This window comes from Odontesthes bonariensis, chromosome 15, assembly GCF_027942865.1.
Source record: "Odontesthes bonariensis isolate fOdoBon6 chromosome 15, fOdoBon6.hap1, whole genome shotgun sequence".
NCBI classification, from domain to species: Eukaryota; Metazoa; Chordata; class Actinopteri; order Atheriniformes; family Atherinopsidae; genus Odontesthes; species Odontesthes bonariensis.
In genome coordinates, this window is record NC_134520.1 from 15,912,345 (window position 1) to 15,935,531 (window position 23,187).

The window sequence follows — 23,187 nt, forward strand, 5'->3', positions numbered from 1 at the left end:
ATCTTAGATAATCTGCAAGACACGTTGCTTTTTATTATCCTCGTGTTTCAGTAGAAATACTTTTAATACTGCAATATAAACCGATTTCTTAAGGAAATGGCTGAATAAAGAACAAGGATAGAAAATCTCTGAGAGATCCTTCTGTGAGAATAATCAGTTTTTAAATCTGGACAGAAAATAAAGGGTTCAAACCATACAAAACACTGTAATTAGAAAGTAAGTCAATGTTACACAATAGAGAGGGGAACTTCAGACGACAGTAATGCAGAGCATGTCTGTGCAGTGTGCTTTATTTTTAGATATACTGGAGTAAAATGATAAGTTTACACCATACGGTGTGTATCACGAGTGAAATTTGCAGCAAGAGAATTTTTGCAGAACTGATGAGATTTATGTGGTCGCATATTGATAAAAGACCGACAGATTTAAAAGCAGAAAAGATGGCAGGGCAAATGATGGAAGACACTGAGGGTGAGAGAAACACCGACTCGCACTAACAGTGGCACACAGGTCTGCAGACACTGAACAGACAGTAATCAACGACAGAGTTGATAAAAAAGGAAACTTGCAATGAAAGAATCTTAAAGCTGTTTTAATGGAACAAGATTACAAAGAAAGATAAGTTTGATCACTGTGAGACCGAACTCCGTTTCCCTTGAGAGGTGAAAAGGTTAGCCTGTGCCCTGTGGTTTGCTTTTGGCACGCTACCCTCTGCTGCTTCTCATTTTTTCTCTGACATTTCCTGTTCTGTCTCAAGTTGAAGATTCAGATGGCTGGTCTGAGAGCTTAATGCGAGAAGCCTCGAATCTGTACCGTTTTTTCCCCCCTTTCTCTTCAGCTCTACCCTGAAAACTGCAACCTATATTTTTCGGTCCTTTAACTAGTGATTTGGAGGCCATCTGCAATAGAGGTTGCGAGTGAGGAGGTTTTTGTTTTTTTTTCAGCTGCAGCAGTGCAACTGTGAACAAAGCCCTCTACCTGCTGGCCAAGTGAGGATTAACCAGACTGCATTAATGGTGGCTAACAACAAGGAGGAGTTTTATGCTGACATCAGTTTAGTGAAGAATTTGGGGTGAATTTAGTATCTTAAAGTAACCGTGAGAAAAACTTGCCTCCTTTTCCACCTAAACCTCATGTAGATCTGAAGGCAACAACTTTTATTATAACATCATGACACCATGCTGAACTTGAGTCGCCGAACTTTTCAAAATCTGGTGCAGCCGATTTATTTCATGTTGTCCCCCGATTTTCTTTTTTTTTTGCATCAAGTACTTTCATGAAGTATTTTCCAGGAAGTACTTTGCATAGTGTGTTACTCAGACTGTGAAAGAAAGAAAAAAAACAGCTTTAAAAGATAAATCTCACATGTCTAGTAATGCGGTGCGTACATTGAAACCAGTACCAACTTCCTCCAGTATTTGTGTCTTCTGAAGCTCGATAAAGCAATAGATTTGCCACAACAGCAAATACACGTGTGCTGATTTGAACTTGAGGCCCAGAGACACACAGGAAGTCTGTTTTGTGCAAATCATTTTATTCGTAGGCAGGACAGAAAAAAGAGAAGGTATTATTTTTAGCTGAGAGCAGAAAGAGGCTTCCTATACGACTCTCAGCCTGAATCTTCTTTCAAGTCGTGTCTACGGTTGTGTTAACTTGAGACAAAATAAGCTGTTCCAATCAGACACTGAGACTTTGTGAGAATACCTGCTTGCTGACAATCATCAAGGTAGTCGAGAGGAGAGCTTCAACTGTACAAAAGCTGTTCACGTTAGATTTTTCTTTACACTGCTGGTCAGAATTATTGACAACCCTAATTTGTAAGCTTGGAATTCAGAGCATCTTTAATTTCATAACGCTGTTGTACGAGGGCATCTGAAATAACATCATCAAAAATAAGATTCCAGACATTTCACGGTTATGAAGCAGTCGCAATGCTTCCAGGATGTGGTGCTGAGAAGTAACTGGAAGGTTACTGTGGATTGTGGAAAACACAACAACCTGAACTGGTGGTTTCAGGCCTTTCTACACGTTGCAAACTCAACCAGAGTAGGTCTCAATGATTAAAGGCCGGAGAGGACACCAATTTTCGCAGACAGGCACTAAAATAAGTCCATCAGTTTATCTGCGGGTAAAAAGGGAAAATGCTCGTCCTACTGAGTTGCACACGGTGGAGGTTCTAACGTGACGTTGGGCTGCTTGGCTGCATGCGATACTGGAGGCAGAAAATCTGATAAATAACGAGGTATTTTAGAGTGAAACGTGTTACCAACTGTCAGAAAACTACTGGGGTCTTTCAGCAGAATAACAATCCAAAACACGCATTCGACAGCACAAAAGGATGGTCGAAAAGGAGAAGATTCCATTGAGAGCCTTTTGAGAGGGCCTAAAACTTCATATTGCTAAAAGAAAACACAGACTCCTGCAAACACAGTACTGGAAGACAGATACAAAACCACCAAACAGATGGAAGAAGCTTCTAGATGGCTACAGGAAATGCTATCATAACCATTGACCGGTGCCTGTGACTGAAGGGTAAAATATGACTGTGTTAAAGTTACCTCTTATGTTTTTGACTTCACTTAATGAAAGTTTTGTTGTTGATGCTGTTTGAACTTAAATTATCATTATCACTTCTTCAGTATCACGGGTTGTAGGGTTTGTTTATTTCAGTTCATACCTGCAGATTCAGCGGAGCCAATAATTCTACCAGCACTCTAATTTCTCTTTACGCAGTGAACGCACCAAACGAGGAGATGCACGGGAACTATGGGATGGCCTAGCCTAATATAAGCCTTAATGCAGTAGTAACTGAATTACTTTTACAACATCCTTCAACACACAGTTTAATGAAGGTGGTTTTACTATGAAAAACAGATTTTTGTGATATATCCAGCCGCCGTCTTTTAAATTTAAAATTGTAATTCATCAACTGGACCAGTTCCTTTGTCGACTGTGATGTGACTTATACAGAGCTTGGTTGCTGTCCTCCTTCGTGACCTAGCGTGCACACTAACCTAGCATGCAACTGTCACTATATCTTGCAAGAACAGCGCTGACATTTTAAGTTAAGGTCGAGCAAAATAAACGACCTTCAAACTGCACGCCTGTTCATTTTTTAACACCGCTGACATCCCAGAATAATGAAAGAAAGAAAAAAAAAACACCTGCTAGATGTGGCAGGTGAAGAAGCATTTGGAAGGCTTCCATACAGTTTCAATAAAAAAAAGTCTGCTTCAGTCATTTTTATCTAAATTGTTGCTGAAACCGTTTACATCTGAAGGTTAATGCCACTGTTTCCTAATATCTGCAGTAGATTTGGCACGCTGTCCATCACTACTATGATTATTATTTCGAATTGCACCTACTTAATGTGTTTTTGTTTTTTTTCTGGGTTACTAGATGTGTAAAAGAATATATCAGCCACTGTTCTTACAGTAAAACAAAGCTTCAGAAACAAAACAGGAAATTTCTTTTTTTCTCCACACTTGCACACAAATCACCTTCAAAAGTAATCAACCCCCGCACACGCAAACATACACACAGACCCACACATTCATTTCCTCTCCAGCTGCTACAGCGCTATAGTATAATTAGAAATCATAAAACTATGCATCATGACATTTATATATTCAGATCACATATCCATGGACCGGTGAAAACAAAATGGGCGGTGGTATGTCTGTAAAGTCTTATTAAGAGCAGGGATGCTGTTTTTAGTCGAAAGAGACAGCTTTTCTTAGCGTCCGCAGACTGCGTGTGGATCGTCTTCCACTTCACCTCCTCCTCCTCCTTCTTCTCTTTCCTTTCTCAGAGCCACCAGAAGCGCACGTAGACAATGAGCATGATGAAGAAGACGCCACCTGCTGCCAGCTTGGCGTAGGTGGAGCGGGTGTTCAGGTACTTGGCGTCGCTCCTGTACTTTTTTGACAGGCTGGACAAGTTGCTGGCCTTGGAGTCTAGTGCTGCACAGAGGAGAAGACGGGGGAAATAAACAAGTAAACAAAATGACGAGCAAAAGGGAGGGGAAAGATAGAGGCAGAGAGATATTCATATCGTGATGTGAAACTGAAGACCGTAACTTGCTTTCATTGTTTGGAGTGCGAAACTTGACAAAATGCATTCATCTCAGAAAAGTAAAGGCGAGGACTCACCGGACAGAGCTTCTCCTCTCTGCAGAACCTCTTCTATGTTGGCCACCATGATCCTTTGGACGTCCTGGAGCTCCGTGTTGATGCTGCCCAGGTTCCTTCTCGCTCGGCTGTCAATGTACGACTTTTTGGTTTTCTGAATGTAAGTGTCTAAAGGAGACAGAGAGTGAAAGTCAAACGGCAGAAGCATCAAAGAAGCATCATCGTTTTCTTCTGTGCTCCTGCTCCGGTTCCACTTTCCCTTGTATGTTCACATATCTGCGTGTTTGAGGAGTCTCGTGCTGCAATGGAGTCTTCCCCTTCTCGCCGTTTGTATTTCTCACCAAATTCAATGAAGGAGTATGGACGGGATACTGTGGGGACCTTCTTTCCATGCTGCTCATGAAACTCTGCCTGCAGGTCCTCCAGGTAAGCAAAGGCGAGCTTCTTGGGAAAGCTGGCTTCACACAGCACAAGGTAGCACACTCCTTTTTCGATAAAATAGCTGCAAGCAGGACCAGAAGTGCAATCAGTGTTAAAGCATGAAGCAGGGGTGGAGGCCAAGTCATGTTTTTTTTTTTTTAATGAAGCGCTTCTTCGTGCTTACTGAAATGACACGGAACCAGCTTCTAAAGTGCAGCGTGTGGGACTCTGGTCATTGAGCTTCCTGAAGAGCTGCTTGGCTTGGCTCTGATACTGTTGAAGATCCCGACCCAACTAAAGAGAAGGGGGGGGAAAACAACAACTAGTACAAAACTCAATTATATCTCAAACATAAAAACTGGCCTTAATCGGGGCAAGAAAGTGACTTTTGTGTGCAACTTGGCGGGTTGAATTCACTAGCAAACGTCACTAGGTGGTTGGCAAATCTGAGTGTGTCTACTTGCGAAACGAGACAGACAGAAATAGAAACTACCCTCAGTTCACAGAGATGATTGCGTGCCTTGCAAAGTGTGACAAATGGGACTAAACTTGCACCAAAGAGTAGAGACGGACTCAGCGGTGTGAGGCTATATCTGACAATGCAGTCAATGCTTTCACAAGGAAACAAACAGCCTCTTGGGCTTTTTTTTGCAGTAAATGAGTGTCTTTACTTCAGCATCACATAAACACATATGACGAAGCACAGAGCAGAGACGCAACAAACCTTTTCACCTCCCTTTTTGAAAGCAAACAAGAGAGTGAAGGAAAAGAGGTTAGACTCTTGTTAGACACGCACAAAGAAAAACAGCCATCCATCTGCTAAGTTACAATCACTTTATCCTAAACATCATGCTTCAGACGTGCTTTCTGATCCCACCTGTTAAATCAAGCTTTTCTCATTTGGCTTTTCAGAAAGAAATTTATTCCAAAAAGTGTGTGTGCCGAGTTCAAAACATGTTAAAAATGCAAACACTACATCACTGCAGTAGCTTGTTGGGCCCATTTCAAAGCAGAGATTGCATGGCTGAGGACGGTAGCTCTTTTCATTGTGCGTCTTTTCACGATCTAAACCTTTAACCTTGAAAACACACACACAATAAAAACTTTCCTTAAATTGAAGAGATACCCTTTTTTTGGGGCTGCTTAAGCAATACTGGCTTCTGGAGACTGACACCAATGACAACTGAAGAGTTTAAATATATCAGTTATCTGAAAATAATATCTGTTACAGGAAACCTACATGACAGTTCCCTCTGGTGGAGAAATCGTAATTGCAGCACTATTTCCCAATTACCTCAGGCTTACTGTGCATCTTTGCCATTTCTGTACTACTCCTAGTGTTTTTTTTTATATATATATAAATAAATAAATAATGGAATCTCTGTGAGAAGCTCTATCTAGATCATAAATAGCATTCATTTAACTGTACATCCTATTGCTGAGAAAGGCATACAAGCTGCGACATAGTTTGGCACTCATGAATTATAGAGGATGTTAGCAAATAATGAAGATGTAACAGACACAGAAGACCTGAATCAGACTGTGAGAGGCTGCTGCAGTGCGATTAAAAAGCATTGTGCTTAACGTCAGCCTCTGAATTAGGTCAGAGTTGGAAACAGATATTCTGGCATTATTACTGTTGACTTAGGTAGATGAAATGCTATATCTGCGAGCTGTTAGACAGGCCTGCTGCAGGAAGTCTCCATTTATCTGCCAAGTCATACAAATTAACTGTCACACGGTAGCCAGTGGTCAGTGTATGTGTCCTCTAAAGGCACACGCCTCTGGGGGGAAATCAGCCCCTGAGTATGGTCGTCACTGTTAGCGAACGTGTCACTACAGCATAGCATTAGTACAACACAGAGGTATTAACTGTGGCTGCCCGAACGACACACAGAGACAAAAAGGCTGAAATGTGAACCTGCTCGTCTTCCTGCATTGAAGCGGCCAACGGCAGTCCGTCAGCCAGCCGAGCGATCATCGTCAGCAGCACCATCTTTCCTAAATGTTCCCCTGTTTCTCCACGGCCCGGAAAACTGTACAGTAAGCTGGCAGTGGTGTTTGTTTCTCAGCCTGTAAAGTGACAACACCACAGGTCCGACGCGCTGAGCTGGCCGGAAACGCTAAAGCTTTGTGCGTCATCACCAAATCCCGCCGTCCTCTTGTTATGCGGAACCAATGCGATCGCACAAAAGGTTCCGTATCACGTGAAATGCAAAATTGATAATAATAACAACAAAAATAATACTAATATTACTTATAATGAGATCATTTGTTAAAATGATAAATTATTTTTTGATATCTTACTTATTTATTTATTCTGATCTGTTTTTTGGATCAGCCATGATGGCTTTTATTCTGTATTGTATCTTGTCTTTTGATACTAATACCTTTTTGTATACTTTTTATCCATGTTTCCATGTCTGGAGCACTGTTGTCACTGTTGTGTCTCTGTCTCTGTCCTAAATGTTGGCTGTTTGTATAAAAAGCCAACTCTTTTAAAGCAATACAATAGCCGCTTTCGGACATAGCCGTTCTAAGAACGCAGTTATCAGAACTGTCCTACTCGAATTTCGTTCTGATAACTGTCCTTCCCCAGCGGAACTGTTTCAGTCTGCATTCGCACATGAGTCGGGACCAGGTCGGGACTGATGCGCCGCGCGCAAGCGGTGTTGATGACGTCACGATTTCGTGCCCGCAATATATAGTGGCGCAAGTCGATGCGCCAGTACAGTAGTTGCAATCTTCTCGTCCATGTGAAGGTTACCGCTATTCTACAACCACGAAAGTGGTGAAGAAAACAATGCCACTGTCAAGAGCAAGAACACTGTAATTAATGATTTTGGGGTGGCAAAGCAGGTGGACCCGAATGCAGACACTGCAGGCTGAGGGACTTTGAACAAAGCATCTTTAATATAACCAAAAAGGGTTATAGGCAAGATCCAAAAACAGAAAATGGAAGAACAAGGCAAATAGGGAAAACATGACTATGACTTTGACTATGACTGTGACTATGACGACTACCAGACAAAGACCAGAACGGCAAGACTTACTTTGGAAGACTAATGACGCAACAACAAAATAAATAACTTAAATACAAAGGAGAAGAAGAACAGGTGAAGAGAGGGAGGAGAAGCTCAGGTGAGGGGAGTGAGCAGAACATGGATTGGTGGGGAAAACACTAGCAGGCAGGGATGAACAAACAATACAACAAGACAGAGGTGTGAGCAATCAAAAACGAGCAGGAAAAAGACAAAGACAGTAAGTGAATTTGGAACAGAACACAAGAGGACAACCACTGCAAAAATAAAACAGGAACTAAATAACAGAACCAAGACAGGAAATAACACATGATAACAGATAACACATAACCCTACCCTAACCCTAACTAAAATAGAATATGTCAACAGCTAGCTAATAATAATTATTTGTAACTTTCTGACAATGTACTCACTCTCAAGGTAACCTAAACCTAATCATCATATAATGTAATGTAATGTTATCTTTCACTACTGTCATCAAGAAAACTCTAAAGTAATATTAGTATAATTGAAAAACAAAACTTAATTTACTTAGATGTCTGATGGGAGCTGTGCTGAGCTGTGAAATGGTAAATGCATGTGGGTCCTGTCTGACCCATGTGTGTAAACTAGATGTAGAAATACCAAAGCTGTGCTTCTTCATAAAGTAAAAGAGGAAAATAAAAATAAAGATTTGTGCTGAACAAAAACAAGATATTTACTGCATACTTGGAATAGAAAATGATTAATGATTAATTTATTTCAGAGATATATCATAGAAACCCTCAGCCATACATGAAGTAACATAGAAAATGCGGGTCATTTTTGACCCATGTTGCGCATTAGAGGGGTAGTGATACAAAAAGGGTTTTTATTCAAAACGTAAGACAGGAAAAAATAAAATAAGGATGCATGATGATTAAAAACAAGTTAATTGAGGAATACCTTGAATATTGAATGATAAAGTTAATTTATTGCAAAGATATGGAAAATTTAAACTCAGCCGGGTCACTTTTGACCCATGTTGCGCATCAAAGGGTTAATAGAGGTGAAGGTTTGAAGCCCCCGGCATCGACAGAGTCTCTGCCCTCTTCTTTGCCTTCACGTATCTGTCCCGTAGCTTCTTCCACACATTCTTACAGAACTCTCCCTCTTTCCCCAAAGTTCTGCCAATCTCTGTGCACCAGTTTTGGGAGTTTACGTGCTCCCTGTGCCGTTTCACTGCAGTTTCGTACAGCTGCCTGTACAAACGCACCTCCTGACTGAGCCTGGTCTCACATCAGTCCATCCGGTTCGTTGGCGCAGCCAAGTTACAAAAATCGACTGGTGCACGACACCGCGCTGCGCCGTCTTTTCAAGCGAAGCGCCATGCATGAAACGGCATTTTGACGTCACGGTCCGCCACGACAGACGCGTCAACTATAACTCCGGCTTTAGCTGTTTAGCGCCACATTCAACAACAAAACAAAACAAAACAAAACCCGGTAAAAGTAAGGAGAGAAGAAAAAACACCACAAAGAAGCTAATATGGAGAGCGGGGAGGCCACCGTGTTTATGGTCTGCATGATGGGGATATTAATCATGGACGATCACGTCAGGCGTCAAAGGCTCTAGCATGGTTGCCGCATCTGCTAGTGCGAGCGGTGTTGATGACGTCACGATTTCATGCCTGGTCTCACATTGGTCCATCCGGTCTGTCGTTGTTGGTGCCGCCAAGTTAAGGCTCTAGCATGGTTGCCGCGTCTGCTCGCGCGAGCGGTGTTGATGACGTCACGAGTTCGTGCCCGCCATAGGACCCTATATAGTGGCGCAAGTCGTTGCGCGCCAGTAGTTGCAATTTTCTCCGTCACAGAGGTGGCGCTGCTACGTGAAGGTTACCTCTAGGCTACTCTACAACCATGAAAGTGGAGAAGAAAACAATGCCGCTGTCAAGAGCAAGAATACTGTAATTAATGATACTGCTGCAGTTTTCAGATCATTTTAATTTTTTAATTCAGTTAAAAGAGGTGAAGGTTTGAAGCCCCCGGCATCAACAGAGTCTCTGCCCTCTTCTTTGCCTTCACGTATCTGTCCCGTAGCTTCTTCCACACATTCTTACAGAACTCTCCCTCTTTCCCCAAAGTTCTGCCAATCTCTGTGCACCAGTTTTGGGTGTTTACGTGCTCCCTGTGCTGTTTCACTGCAGTTTCGTACAGCTGCCTGTACAAACGCACCTCCTCACTGAGCCTGGTCTCACATCGGTCCATCCGGTTCGTTGTGCTCGGCGCCGCCAAGTTACAAAAATCGACTGGTGCACGACAACGCGCTGCGCCGTCTTTTCAAGGGAAGCGCCAGGCCTGAAACGTCATTTTGACGTCACGGTCCACCACCGCCGTGACAGACGCGGTAACCATGCTACCGCCTTTACAAAAATCGACGGGTGCACGACAACGCGCTGCACCGTCATTTCAAGGGAAGCGCCATGCCTGAAACGTCATTTTGACGTCACGGTCCGCCACCGCCGTGACAGACGCGTCAACTATAACTCCGGCTTAATATCGAGGCTGGAAGAGCACACAGAGAGAGTCAGGATAGAGTGCAGGCGATACTTTTTCATTTCATGAAGGAAGAAAGGAGAGCAGAGCGCTGCAGACAAAGGAGACGATGTGTAAGTTTAACTTATTAAACACCCGCCGGTTGTGTCTGTGTCGTATGAGTAAACCAGGGCTCTCAAGTTTTCAAGTTTGCTTGGAGTGAGATTCGGGCCGGCCAGGGGCCGGGCCGTGTGCGCAGCGGGGTTTCTTTCGTTTTCTTTGGGGGGGGCGCTGGTCCTTGCAGTATCCCATTGCCATAAACTAGCTACTTAAAGAACAAAGAAATTGTTTTATTTATACCAAAATCACAAATCTTCACTTTTACACTAAATTCTGCTATATTTTAAAATAAATTGTTTTAGGTATGCAAAGTCTTAACAAACAAAAAAAATGTATGTGTTGTTGTAAGTGTTTGTGGCAGATTTTGATGCTTGATGACTGATATTGGGGGCTCCCATTTAAAGCACAGCCATTTTCACAGTCATGATGGATGACAGAGTTCCATTCAGAGCCAACGTGTTCCTGGTCTTGGTTTTATTGAGCCCCACCATGGAAAAAACCCTCTCTGCATCAGCATTTCAGTGCGACAGAACTAAAACCAGTTTGGCAATTGTAGATGGGAATTTGGGAATCTGCTCATACCAGTCACCTTTGAAAAAAATTAACCATGGAAGCCTAATTACACTCCTACATATTTTTCATTTTTCATTAAGTTGCTCACGTCAAAGGGTGTGTGCTGAATATTTAGGCCTGCTACTCCAACAAACACTTTAATCGGCAGGTATTGGTCTTTTACAAAGAGTAGGAAAACTATAGTTACTAATAAAAGATTTAAATAAATGAAGATATGACCTGCTGATGATCCTGACGGTTCTCTTCCACCTCCAGCTCGTCTACAACCTCTGCACGCGTGCTTGCAGCTGAAAGGTATTTCAGACCTCACCCGGCAACAAGAAATTCTCTTTTCTGATTGGCTGAGAAATTCTATTTTGTGATTTGCCGATGGGTTTCTAAATCAAGACAGCTGTACCAGAGCTGGGTTCTGAGCTGTACGAGCGCACAGTAACCTGCCATTGACTCGTTTATAGTATCGGCCATTAGAATTTCTGTGCGACGAAGTTGATCATTTCTCAGCGTGAGAAATGGCATGTGTGGCGTGTGAGCGTGTGAACTTGTTGAAATGCGTGTGTCTCACGCTCATTGCGTGAGACTTGAGAGCCCTGAGTAAACATTTCAGTCGTGATAGCATGACAAGGGGCGTAACTACCGACCACCAAACACCTCCGTCAGATGCGTTCTATAGAACCATGAAAAGACCCGACCTCGGAGAAGGAGCTAAATGGTTTATGGAACTAAGGGAGATGGCCCCGAGTTCCTGTATGTCCGAATGCGGGAGAAAACGGCCCCGCGTATTAAAAGGTTATTAGAACTGCCAAAGGTTCCTACAGTCCGAAAGCGGCTAATGTAACTTCTCAAAAAGCCCATTATGGAGCTCCCCCTACAGGCTGTTCCGAGAGCAACTCTAGTCCGGTCTCTTGCTTTGTCGGCCTCTCTCTTTCTCTTCCTTGCTTCATCAGTCAACGTCTTCTTCTGTTTCTTTGGTGCCTCTGCCATGATGATCGTACTGACAATGTTGCGCTAGTTTAGCCTTATACCTGGGAGCGTGAGAGGGGTCTATTTGTTTTTGCGGTAGGTGTGCCAGAAAGCAAGTCGAAGTACTTCCGCTCAGCTCCCGGGCCGGTCCAGCAAAGTGACATAGCGGAGTTTTTCCAACTCAGACCCCCGAAGGGCATAGGAGACAGGCCAATCGTAATATTAAAACTCATTCTAGCCGCACAATTTTTTTCAAGCTGTTATTTTAAAGCTATGGTAGGCAATCCTAGAGAGCAAGAGAGCTAGCAAGATTCGAAAGTGGCCCCTCCTCTAAGCTCCACCCCCCCCTCCCCATTCCGTCAGTGCTTCATCCAAAGCCGGTAGAACCACGTGCGCACACGGAGCAGGGAGCCGACAGAGGGGGGCGTAGGCAGAAAGCGAGGCATCTGATTGGTTTTTTGTAGCGCTCCAATCCAAGATCAGCGTCCGCTAATCTTGGATTGGTCAGCTTTTTCTCCGTCCTGCAGCTGCCACAGAGGTCTGATTATTTTCGTCCCTTTTTCTAAATACATCTTGTATAGATTTCTCTCAGGATAGACGGACCATTTCACCCAGTATTACAAAATGTGTTTCTGAACAGGATTACCAACCATGTCTTTAAGGTAGAAATGTTATATAGTTGCTTTAACTGCAACCAAATCTACCCCTCGAGTATGAATAAAGTTACCCAACCTAACATTATGTATTCATTCTTTCATCTCTACCTTTGTCTTTCCTTAATATATTTTAAGATCTTTTCCTCAAACATATTTCCACCTCCCAGCTTTGAGAAATTGTACACCCCCCCTCCCCACACCCACGCACACAAAACATCGCACTCTCCAAACACACCACACGCATCATAAATGTCTTTTCCATTCTTTATTCCTTTATGTAGTTTTTATTTGTCTTAACATTTCAATGATCTCGTATGTCTTTGTTTTGCAAATGAAAAGATAGAGAAAATCTGTCTCAATTTTCCTCACACAATAGTGAGCAATTGTCACAGAAATTCTCAGTCTCCAGATTATTGTGTTTAGATTGTTCCAATTCACAACAAAAATCCTACCAGGGTAGATGACATCGAAAGTCTTAGACAGTAAGCCGCCTCTTAAATAGAATTTGAAACAAACAAAACAACAACAACAACAACAAAAGAAACCACAACACTTCACCTTATTCCTTTGCTAAATTTGGCAAGTGAGCAAACGTATCCACGTTTAGCTGTTTGACACATCACGACTACACTGATCACAGAAAGTGTGACTAATTTCGAGATTAACGGTTGCACCCCCCCACCCCAACACAGTCATTTAAGAAATGTTTTTGATAAGTACTTACTCACCTCTATTCATTGAGCCTCCCCTGAAACTGTTCAAAGCCCTCGTGGGGATATTCACCTCATCCTTTCAAAACCTCTGTCGTTGAGGAAACATTTGGTGACAGATGGCGGAAAAAAAAAATACTTAAGGAGGAAGCACAGGACAAAAATAAAGCAGGGCAGCCATCTGCTGTGGCCTGTTTGGGTCGGGGAGACACAAGAGGACAAAAAGAGGAGCAGCTTTTAGGGTAAGCTGGAGACCTTTCAGAGAGTTATTGAGACATTGATAAAACAGAACAGTGTGGCCCAAAAGCAACATATACAAAAAACTATTTTTCATTCTCGTTCTCAGACAAGATGCTCTAAATTTTGACAAAATTGCAAAGGTGAAAGAGGGTAGTGATAGGGGTCTGTCTCTCATTAGTTAAAGGACATATTTGATCAAATAACAAAGATGATAATGATGATACTTTAATGCCATCCAGATTAACTACACATTTCTATAGTAACTGCATGGTGTCTCTGAGGAGTCTGGGTGGTTTCAAGATGCAAAAATAATTTTCTTAGAATAATTTTTACCCATCACAGCAGAAAATCCCTTCCGCTTCATCCTCACTGTGAAGCAAACTAGTATCCAGTTGATTTACTGAGGGAATCTTCCCCAAAAGTTCACAGAGAAAATGTTTTCGTACAAGATACATAGTCTAGGGGACCTGTTAAAAGAAGCTTTTTCTGAAAGTTGTTTTTAAGTTAAGACTATTAATTACCTCCCAAGAATGATTGTATAGTTTCTCCTTTGTGGTAGTATTGTGTTATACCCTCCCCTCCTCTTGTTCTGTAATCCAGGAACACAAAGTAACTTTGTCAATATAACACTGATTCCCTGATTAAAGTCAGCTTACTTGGGGTAGGTTTACACAAGTATCATAAATGCCTTGTTTGTAAAGCACTGATCTTTTTATTGGGAGTATAAAGTCAAGTCAAATGCAGATCACCTAGAGGCATACGACTGTATTCAGTGAGTGTGAATGAAAAAGGCTGAAAGCACTGTCCACTTTTAGGGAAAGCTTCAAAGTGACGAGGTCTCTCCCCGACTGGAAAGAAAGTAACTCTTCTGTTGACATTTCACTGGGCAGTACGCAACTGTAAAATGGGCTGCGATTGGTAGCGTTTAAAAGATAAACCAGCTCACTGCTGTGCAATATCACAGACAAAGTTGCACTTTTTATCTACAGTACGTCATATAAATCAGTATAAGGGCTACACAGTACCAGCAGATAATTTAAACTCCTGTGCTTAGTCAAAGGTGTAAAGGCCAAGAAGAAAATACCAGTTGGATTTTGCGTGGGAAGTGGAGTTTGCTCCTCTTTCAGCACGATGCACATACAAGTCAGTGTAATCTCTAACATGAGGTTAGTTTGCCAAGTTGCAAGGTGTCATAAAGTTGAGGTCAACTCTTGAAGGATAGAAAAAAGATTGAGAAACTCATCAGTCCCCCCACTCTGTGAGCCTGGCATATTTTGTGACTCGTAATAAGAGATGCAGTTTGATGTCGTTTAAACAGGAAGTCATTGTCGCATGCTGCTGCCGCGCCACGACAGACAATCATAAAGTGAGCAAGTGACAATTCTGACACACAGCATTTCAGATCGATGCCTGATTTGTTATGGAGGAGAGGCTTTGAATGAGCTGATAATAATTAGATTATGTGCCAGAAATATGTAGCTTTTCCCTGGATATTCAACAGAAAACTATATTTTGGGTATTCAAGTGTATTCATTTTATGATAATCTTACTGATGGCTACTGAATTTCCCCTTGGGGATTAATAAAGTATAATTGATTGATTGACTATCTCACATCAAAGTGCCATTATGCACATTATTATATTTCCATTCTGTTTGCTTCCCAGACATCATGTTTTAACACAGCATCAATGCTGCACCGATGAGGCTATAGTTTTATTTGGCTGAGATTTAAGCTCATTCACAATTAAACTGCTGATATTAAACAATGAACAACAAACTGAATGAGATTACATGATTCCTTTTAATAAAATTCATATAAATGTGACATAAACCATTATTTTATTTTCACTCAAGCTCTAAAGGTAGATAAAAGCTCCCAATCAAGCAAATGAGGTAACGTTTTTGTGAGGAAACCCAAGCTTTTCTATACAGAGAAACGGGCTAAATTCCTCCCACAGTGATGTAAAAGATTGGCCAAGAGTCTCCAGAAACATTTAGCTGCAGTTATTCCTGCACAAGGGGTTAAATGTGACAGTAAAACAAAAGTATTTTGTGTTGCAGATGTCCACATTTAACCAGAAGGGGATACCCCCAGTGTTTATCAGAGAGCGAAAGCTTTGATGGGACGCAGACCATACCTCCTGATGCCACAGAAGGGTGCTCTATTTCCCCCTTATATGACAGACAGTAAACCAACTCAAACAAATTGATAATGAGCAAGCAATCATGGAAAAATGATTCCGACAGTTCCATAGGAACGACCTTAAAGATTTGTTGAAAGACAAGAATTGAAAACTCTGTACAAGCAAAACATTTTTTAGGACTAATCAAATTTGAAATCAGGTTTAAAGTTAATCAATGGTTTCCCTTGTCCTAGTACAGTATTGTAAACAACCAGTTCTCACAGTAGATTTGCTTTTATTACTTTATTACTGCTTAATACAAATGATCCCAGAAAGTCTGTAATCTTGGGCTGGTGAGAAAACTAAGTCTGATGACTCCTGTGAGTCCTCTTGTGGTTGGTTACGGTACTGAACTGCATCCATTTTCACTGCTGGTGGATCATTTGGGTCCTGGCTGCAGTCTACTCTCTCTCTGCTCTACTACCTGGGCGTTTTATGTCATCTTGGCTTAAACTTGTGTTTCGTCTGCTCCTGCAAACACTCACACTTCATCCATACATGACTTCTTTCCGCCTGGAAACTGGAGCACCTTCGACTGGTGCTCCAGTTTGGTTTACCACACGTGTACAACATTTGCTGTGAACCCGTTTCAAACCTTAGCCTTAAAAAATGGTTAGGAGCGAATATAACAGATCTTAAAAAAAAAAAAAACAGACCTACATGTGCAGAGTCCACGTCAGGGCCGGGGAAACTGCATATTCAGACCTTGTGAATTCAAAGCATTTTGGAAGAAAGCATATGCAAGAAACACAAAGTAACAGTTTCCACGAGAGTTTTAAAAGTACAAAGATTTCTCAGACACAGTACATTTCCCTTTTGGTGCCTTTTGGAAAGCGTAACCACTAAAATTACAAAAACCCACAACCCGATTTTCACTTTCATGGGCTTTCATATGGATCCCTCTAATGTTTAGGCTCTGTTATCAGAGTCAGATTTACAAAGTAATCAAAAGATGTTGACCTTTTGTTTGGTTTGTTCAAAAATCAATGAGGGCAAACCACTATTTTAACAAAACAGCGCACAATACCTTAAGCTTTGGTAGTCACGGTCAAGCTCGTTTGTTTACGTCAGTTTCTATTCCTAAAACACAGTAACGCTCAGAAACTCACAAAATGAAGAGCTTAAATGCTCAAATGCCTAAAGTAAGACTCGGCCACGGTCTTACACAGTGAAGAATAATTGGATAACACGGCCGATTTGAAACAGTAACAGTGCAGCACAAGCAATAATGACCTGTTTGCAGAGGCAATGAGGACCAGCTAATATTTTTTTCATTTTCATTTTCAATTTAAATTTTCATTCTAAAATCTGATTAATCCTGAGATAAAAAAAATGACTTGAACATTTTTCTACAAAGTTAAAAAAAAAGTAACTATGAGACAGACGTGACAGTTGATAGAGAATGCCCAGAAAAATATCCTTGTATTTTTAATCAAGAGAAAATGTCCGATGAGAAGTGTAAATCTAGTAAAACGTATTAATGACATTTAAAAAAAGGTTGCTGCAGCGTGAACGTCGATGACAGGGATAAGGCGAATTTGAAACAATCTCATGTGAAAACGTCAGCATTCAGAAAAAAGGCTGCGATATTTGCGTATGATCAGCTGAGAGTTATCAGGAGGAGATGGCGTCACCGGGAGTCGAGGGGGTCCCAGACACAAGCCTGACACGTCGATCATCAGCTGCTTGTTCACTCCCACGTCAAAGCCTGTCGATGACAGAGAGGCAGTTTTAAGTGTGGACTGATGCATTTCCAGAGGATTCAGATTTTGACGGAAAACATCACGGGGCAGCTGTCACTCACCGAGTTTTATGGCAAAGCTCAGAAGCTCCTGCATCTTGAACTGCACATAGAAGTCACAAAAAGATATAAAGAAAACAGAGCTTAAAAAAAAAAATATACGACAGGGAAGTTTGCAACAACAAACAGCAGAGAGACCGGCAGTACCTGTATTGTCCTGGCTCGGACATGGTCCCCCTTCTCAAATGCTAATATGAGCTGGTTGACATGACATCCTATATAGTTATATGTGCTGTGGGAAGAGAAATGAATTACAGGAATAGCTACATCACACAAAATCAAAGAAGCATATATGCAATATGCAAATAGAAGCTCACTAACCTGCCGACTGCTCCGTGGGCTCCCAAAGCCAGGGCTGCTAACATTTGCTATGGTAAGATTGAACAAGATTTGGATTTCAGGTTTGGCTCAGTGGCTGAGGTTAGAGTCACAAAGTCACAAAGCATCACCGAGTGATGCGCAGTGCCGTGAAAAAGTATGGCTATAAACAAAACCATGTAGAGAAATCAAAATGTAAGACTAAAGAGCTCTCCAAACAGTTTAGGGACAAAGCTCTAACAATAATATGAGCGGAATATTGACTGACCTCATCCACGCCGTACAGGATTGACCATTCAGGCTGGCTGTAACGGACACACTGGCCAAAGTCCATGAGGTCACTCCCACTGAACTTCACACCTCTGAAGGAGGGAATCACCTTCTCGATACCGTCGATCAGATCTCTCACTTGCACTGAAGAAAACAAGAAAAATCCCAAATTCAACTGAAGGCGTCTGGCATTATTAGAGATTAGACAGTGTAGTTCTAAACGACTGCAGAAAAGTCAACCATCGGTGGCCCTGACCGTTAACACCAGTAATTGCTGGAATGTGGTAATAGTAGAAGGGCAGGGTCTGAGCAGCTTCAGCGACTCCCTGCAGGAATGCCCTCAACACATCTGGAAGGGAAAACGTGGGGTATGAATTCTTCGCTGAGCTTCAGACATCAACTTCAGAGTGAATTGCAAGAGTGGGTACTAGGCTTCAATGCCCTCTCATTTGAGAGTGTGCAAATAAAGGCTTTTCCACCTGAAGCTCTGACACACCTGCAGTTTTGGGCTTGAAGAAAAATGGGGCAATGACTGCTATCCCATCAGCCCCGATCTCTGCCGCGTGACGAGCCTGTAGGGAAGATAAACACAGAGTGGAAAAGCAATAAAAAAAGAAAAGGAGATTTGAAGCTCCTGCTATAGTGATTCACAATTATTTGAATTACTGTACGAAGATCGTGCGCATTCAATATTCATTTTCAGCCCTGTCCCCTGTGCCCAGAGATGTCTCAAGATCTTCTGAATCTGTTGATGACATTGTGACCTGTACAGTGTACGGTGTCGATCGCTGTGATTTTGCTTTGAGGAACATTATAGAGAGTGCAAAGTTGATCTCACGCATCGATTTGTTTGGATGGCATCTTGTATTCTTGCTTCCTCTGAGCCTGTGTTTTGTATGTACAGGACCCTGATAGTGTTTCCATGCTCAAACTGTAGGATCAGCCTCTAAAGTCACATCTCAGTCCATTTCTAATCCTCATAAGAAAATGCTAAACATAAAAATGTTTTTTTAATGAGTTTCAATATTAAAACAATTATTTTACTACCAATAAAGTGACTAATAAAATGAATGGATTGTCGATTTGTATTTGTAAGTATTATAATCTCTTTTCTTTAAGAAAGTCTTGCTCTCAACATCTGATATCTTTTCTATGTTCAAAGGTGAATAAAATGCTGGCTGGTGAGATTTGCAAATCATTGCATTCTTTTTACAATTTACATTTCACACAGAGTCCCAACTTTTTTAGAGCTAGTGTTATAAATTACTGATGTTGCGTGTACAATATGGTAAGTGCTGCCTGTCTGGGCCTGGACACTGTCGTAAAAGAGATTCTTGAATGTCAAATGTTTTATATCCCAGGTTAAACAGGAAGAGATAGAGTTGTGTGAATGTTAAAACACTTCAAACGTGACTAAACCATGCAGTAGTTTCTTAAAGATTGAATTTAATCCAGACTGGGCTAAAATTTAAGGCTGAAACGCGTCTGGGGGTTGCCATTCCTGGTCGCATTTCAAATCTTTATGAGACACTCCTAATGAGGTCACATTCTGTTTAATTTCACATCGGTAAAGCAGACGGGCAACAACTCACCAGTTCTTGGGAATCTTTGAGATTAAAGCAACCGACATGCACAATGACCTGATCCAACCTGCGGAAACATGTATCAAAATGAGCTTCACAACTGTAATTTGTTAACACGTTTACCTCCTGCTTCAGTCAACATGTAAAAAAAAAAAAGAAGAAAACTCTCCAGACTTACTTGCCCCTGGCTTCTCGACACCATGCCTCCGCCAGGACCTTCCTCTCCTCAACAGTAAGGGACATGCTCTCCCCTGTGGTGCCATTCACTGTGAGCAGGTGGAATTTAGTCTTATTTACATAACATGGTTCACATTGTAAAAGTATTTCAAAGGTAAAGAGAAGAATTCCACTCGCCCTGAAAAACCCCGGCTACCTTCAATAATAAAGCAAAAATGATTTCTGTTTATCCAAAAGGAACAAAGTGTAAATTTCAATTCGATTGAACCCCACAAATATTACACCGCCATCCCCAAAACCGGAAAACCTAAGAATACGATGTGAAAAAGGGCTTCACATAAGCTACAGCTCAAAACAGAAAAAGTCAGCATTCACTTACAAAACTGATTTATGAATCACAGACACCACGGCACAAAGGAAGAACAAAGGAAGGAAACGAGGAAACTGCAGCGCTTACATGTTCTTTTAACAAACAGCTTTTCTCTGATTCAGCTGTTGCTGCAGAACTGAGCAAGCAAGCGTAGCAACAAGAGTTTGGGGCAAGACAGCACATTCCTGTCTCACCAGCGAGGTCAGATAAAGCTGTGTCAGCTACATAGAACTATAAGGAGTGAAATACAAAGCACGCAGCTTTCTTCCTGCATCCTGGATTCTGTAGTACACGGTGTTGCTTTTACGCAAGATGACTTATGTTACTCTGACGTGAAATTGTGTAATTTTGTCACGCAAGTCCCAGTTCTCTGGAAGACTGAAACTGCTTTTCTTTAAGAATCTGCCCATGCTTAGCACCATCCATCATTCCTTCAATTTTTTTTCACCTTTCTCCAAGAGATCTACAGCTTTTTTTCCTTCACTTCACCAACGTGGATTATTTTGTGTTGGTTCATTACATAAAACCCAACATCAATGATTTAGACGGAAGACTGTGTTGCAACAAAATAGGCTAAATGCCCAGGGCGAGGGAATCGTTTTGCAAGGCACTATATGACGGTATATTCCCATAAGAACACACTGACTCAAAATCTCACTAAACTAGAAAAAAGGCTGGGAGAAAGAGGAACCCGAACCACATACATGTGAACAATGCTTGTTGTATTTCTTTTTCAATAAAGATACAGCTTACAGCTCAGCTGGTGGGACATCTGAAGCCGATTACAAATGATTACGCAAATTATACATTTCCACTATTACTTTTTCACGATTTTGTAACAAACTGAACAATTTAAAGGGACACTATGTAATAAATTAAGTAATTTATTAGCTCAAATCAACATATTCATTCATAAGTTAGTCCTCATTGGTGTAAAATGATCTCTGCCAAAAATCTCACTTATCCTCCTGAGTGAAGAATAACTTGTCTGTATCTACATAGAGCGGGTAAGCTCTATGGAGGCTGCCATGTCCCTCCGGTCTATGAAAAATGACGAAGTGCCGAGAGGGACATAAAGCACTTCGAATCGCGTTTTCCCAAACGCCAGGCCTGCAAGCGGAAATGACGTCATTTTGACGTCACGTCCGCCGAATGGCTTATTACAGCCGCTAATGGTAAATAGATTTTATCTCGTAAATGATCCCACTAATAATGCATTGATTGTTACCAAACTTCTGCCGTAGTACACATAGGCTCTTAACTCACAAAACGAGGCATTAAAAAGTTTGTAAGTTTACCGGGAGTTTATTTAAAAGAACACTTTCCAGATAGCAACTACACACTGCTGCTAACGCTACCGCTGCGTCGACGTCACTTCCGGTAACTCCCGGAAACTCCCGGAATATGACTAATTGCATTCTTTGCACACCAAAGGCTATGGGGGAAGAAATTACATAATGTCCCTTTAAGTGCTTGAAATTGACAGTGTCACATAGGACAGACTTTATGTATGCACCTATCTCTGGGGAGTAGCTTGGGTGGCCACACACTATGTGGATAAGTGAATTAATCTGGAAAGTTACAAGAGCTATTTGTTTCATAAAGTTCAGTTAAATCCGAAGGCTAACGCAGCAATATTAGTGTTGATTAAGGAGGAATTCCACGTGTAAACTTACCAAATATGCTCTTTACACCTTGCTTCTTGACCAGGTAGTCAATATAAGGTCCAATCTCTGATAAGTTGACTTCACTGTTTTGGGGACAATGGTAAGAGATATCTTAAACATGTGGTGAAAAGAACACCAAACACAAGATCTAATAACTAATAACTAAACTGCGCTACCTCTGTCCGGGCAGGTGTGAACCGCCACAGGAGAAGAGCGTCAAGTTATTGGAGACGTCTATTTTGTGCCGATAAGCAGCTACCAACAAGCTGAAAGGGCCTCTACCCCCCTGCATCATCCCGTCACTCAGGCACAACCACACCACCCACGTCCCCTCACACTAATCACAGTTCCCCTGTGATTAGTGATTAGTGATCGGATTGATACGATCATAATCGTATCAATCCGTGCTGGAGAATTTTTTTTTTTTTAATTTAAACATGTCACATTGACAGAACAATGACATACTCAAAAGTAAAAAGTTTTTGTTTTTTTAACTTCACATGTTTACACTTCCTCATATAGTACAAATAGAAAGAAAATAAATGATTGTAGTGTGGGCTATCTCTTATAGAAAAATAAACATTGAAAGATCTTAGATGCACAAGATAAAAAATGGATAATAAATAATAAAAAAACAAGGACAAAAAAAAGGTAAGTCCATTCTTAACAGTTACAAGGGGTTAGGGCAGGTTAAGATTTGCTATGAGTGTGTATAATGTATCTGCATGGGGATTATTTATATGTTTCGGACATTTTTTTTTAACAAGATATTGTTTCTATAAGATCCTTACCCTTCTTGGGAGAATGGAGTGAAGGTGGCTGCAACAAGTCCTGTCAGCTTTCTGTCGGCAGCAGTAGTCATGCTTGACATCATTACCTAACATAAACACAAAAATCCAAAACCAAATCATCGAAGAATGAGAAAGAAAAACAAATCTGTTACAGCTCGTCCACAACGTGGAACATTCAACAACAGATTCAAAATCCACTTATTAAGGGTAACATGCATATGAAAATTAACAGAATGTCCAAGCATACCTTTAAGACTGTATGTCCCTCTTTGCGTTGTCAACTCTGTTTTTTTTTTTGGTTTCTTTCTTTTTTTTTTGTAAGAGGATGTTACTGGTTCTAACCTATCCCAGAAGACACAGCAAGCTCAGCACTCGACCAGGATTTGTTGATTTCCCCTTCAAGTGAGCGGATCGAAAATCAAGTGACACCGCACAGCTCTATGGGAAATGTAGTTCTCAACTGAAAATCGTGAAAACCAACTAACTCAAGAGGGTGTTCACCAAATTTAGATTAGAGTATACAGCTTGTCTTCCAACGCGTACAATGTGCTGTCAATAGTTTTCATAGGACTATATGTGATTACTTTTTCCATTTACAAAACACCAGTGTTGCCCTAAAATCCTGTCAGTATATACAGTTATTCTAGGGCCATTGTACAGTAACCTGTTAGAACAATACTTGCC

The 23,187-nt window shown here is 41.4% G+C and overlaps 2 protein-coding genes across 2 annotated transcripts; both read right to left on the reverse strand.

Moving 5' to 3' along the window:
• Positions 1-1,517: 1,517 nt before the first annotated feature.
• Positions 1,518-6,701, reverse strand: sec22bb (SEC22 homolog B, vesicle trafficking protein b). Its single transcript, XM_075485186.1, has 5 exons — positions 6,472-6,701; positions 4,735-4,844; positions 4,472-4,632; positions 4,152-4,298; positions 1,518-3,962 (listed from the first exon to the last, which is right to left on the reverse strand). Exons 1-5 carry the CDS (start codon positions 6,544-6,546, stop codon positions 3,808-3,810), a joined length of 648 nt encoding a protein of 215 aa, XP_075341301.1. The 5' UTR covers positions 6,547-6,701; the 3' UTR covers positions 1,518-3,807.
• Positions 6,702-16,281: 9,580 nt separating this feature from the next.
• On the reverse strand, positions 16,282-22,994 carry npl (N-acetylneuraminate pyruvate lyase (dihydrodipicolinate synthase)). The gene is made up of 12 exons (XM_075485187.1): positions 22,751-22,994; positions 22,504-22,589; positions 21,722-21,795; positions 19,677-19,764; positions 19,508-19,565; positions 18,412-18,487; positions 18,172-18,264; positions 17,914-18,059; positions 17,649-17,695; positions 17,475-17,559; positions 17,331-17,370; positions 16,282-17,234 (listed from the first exon to the last, which is right to left on the reverse strand). The coding sequence occupies exons 2-12, from the start codon at positions 22,584-22,586 to the stop codon at positions 17,089-17,091; spliced, it is 936 nt and encodes a 311-aa protein (XP_075341302.1). The 5' UTR covers positions 22,587-22,589; positions 22,751-22,994; the 3' UTR covers positions 16,282-17,088.
• Between the last annotated feature and the right edge of the window lie 193 nt (positions 22,995-23,187).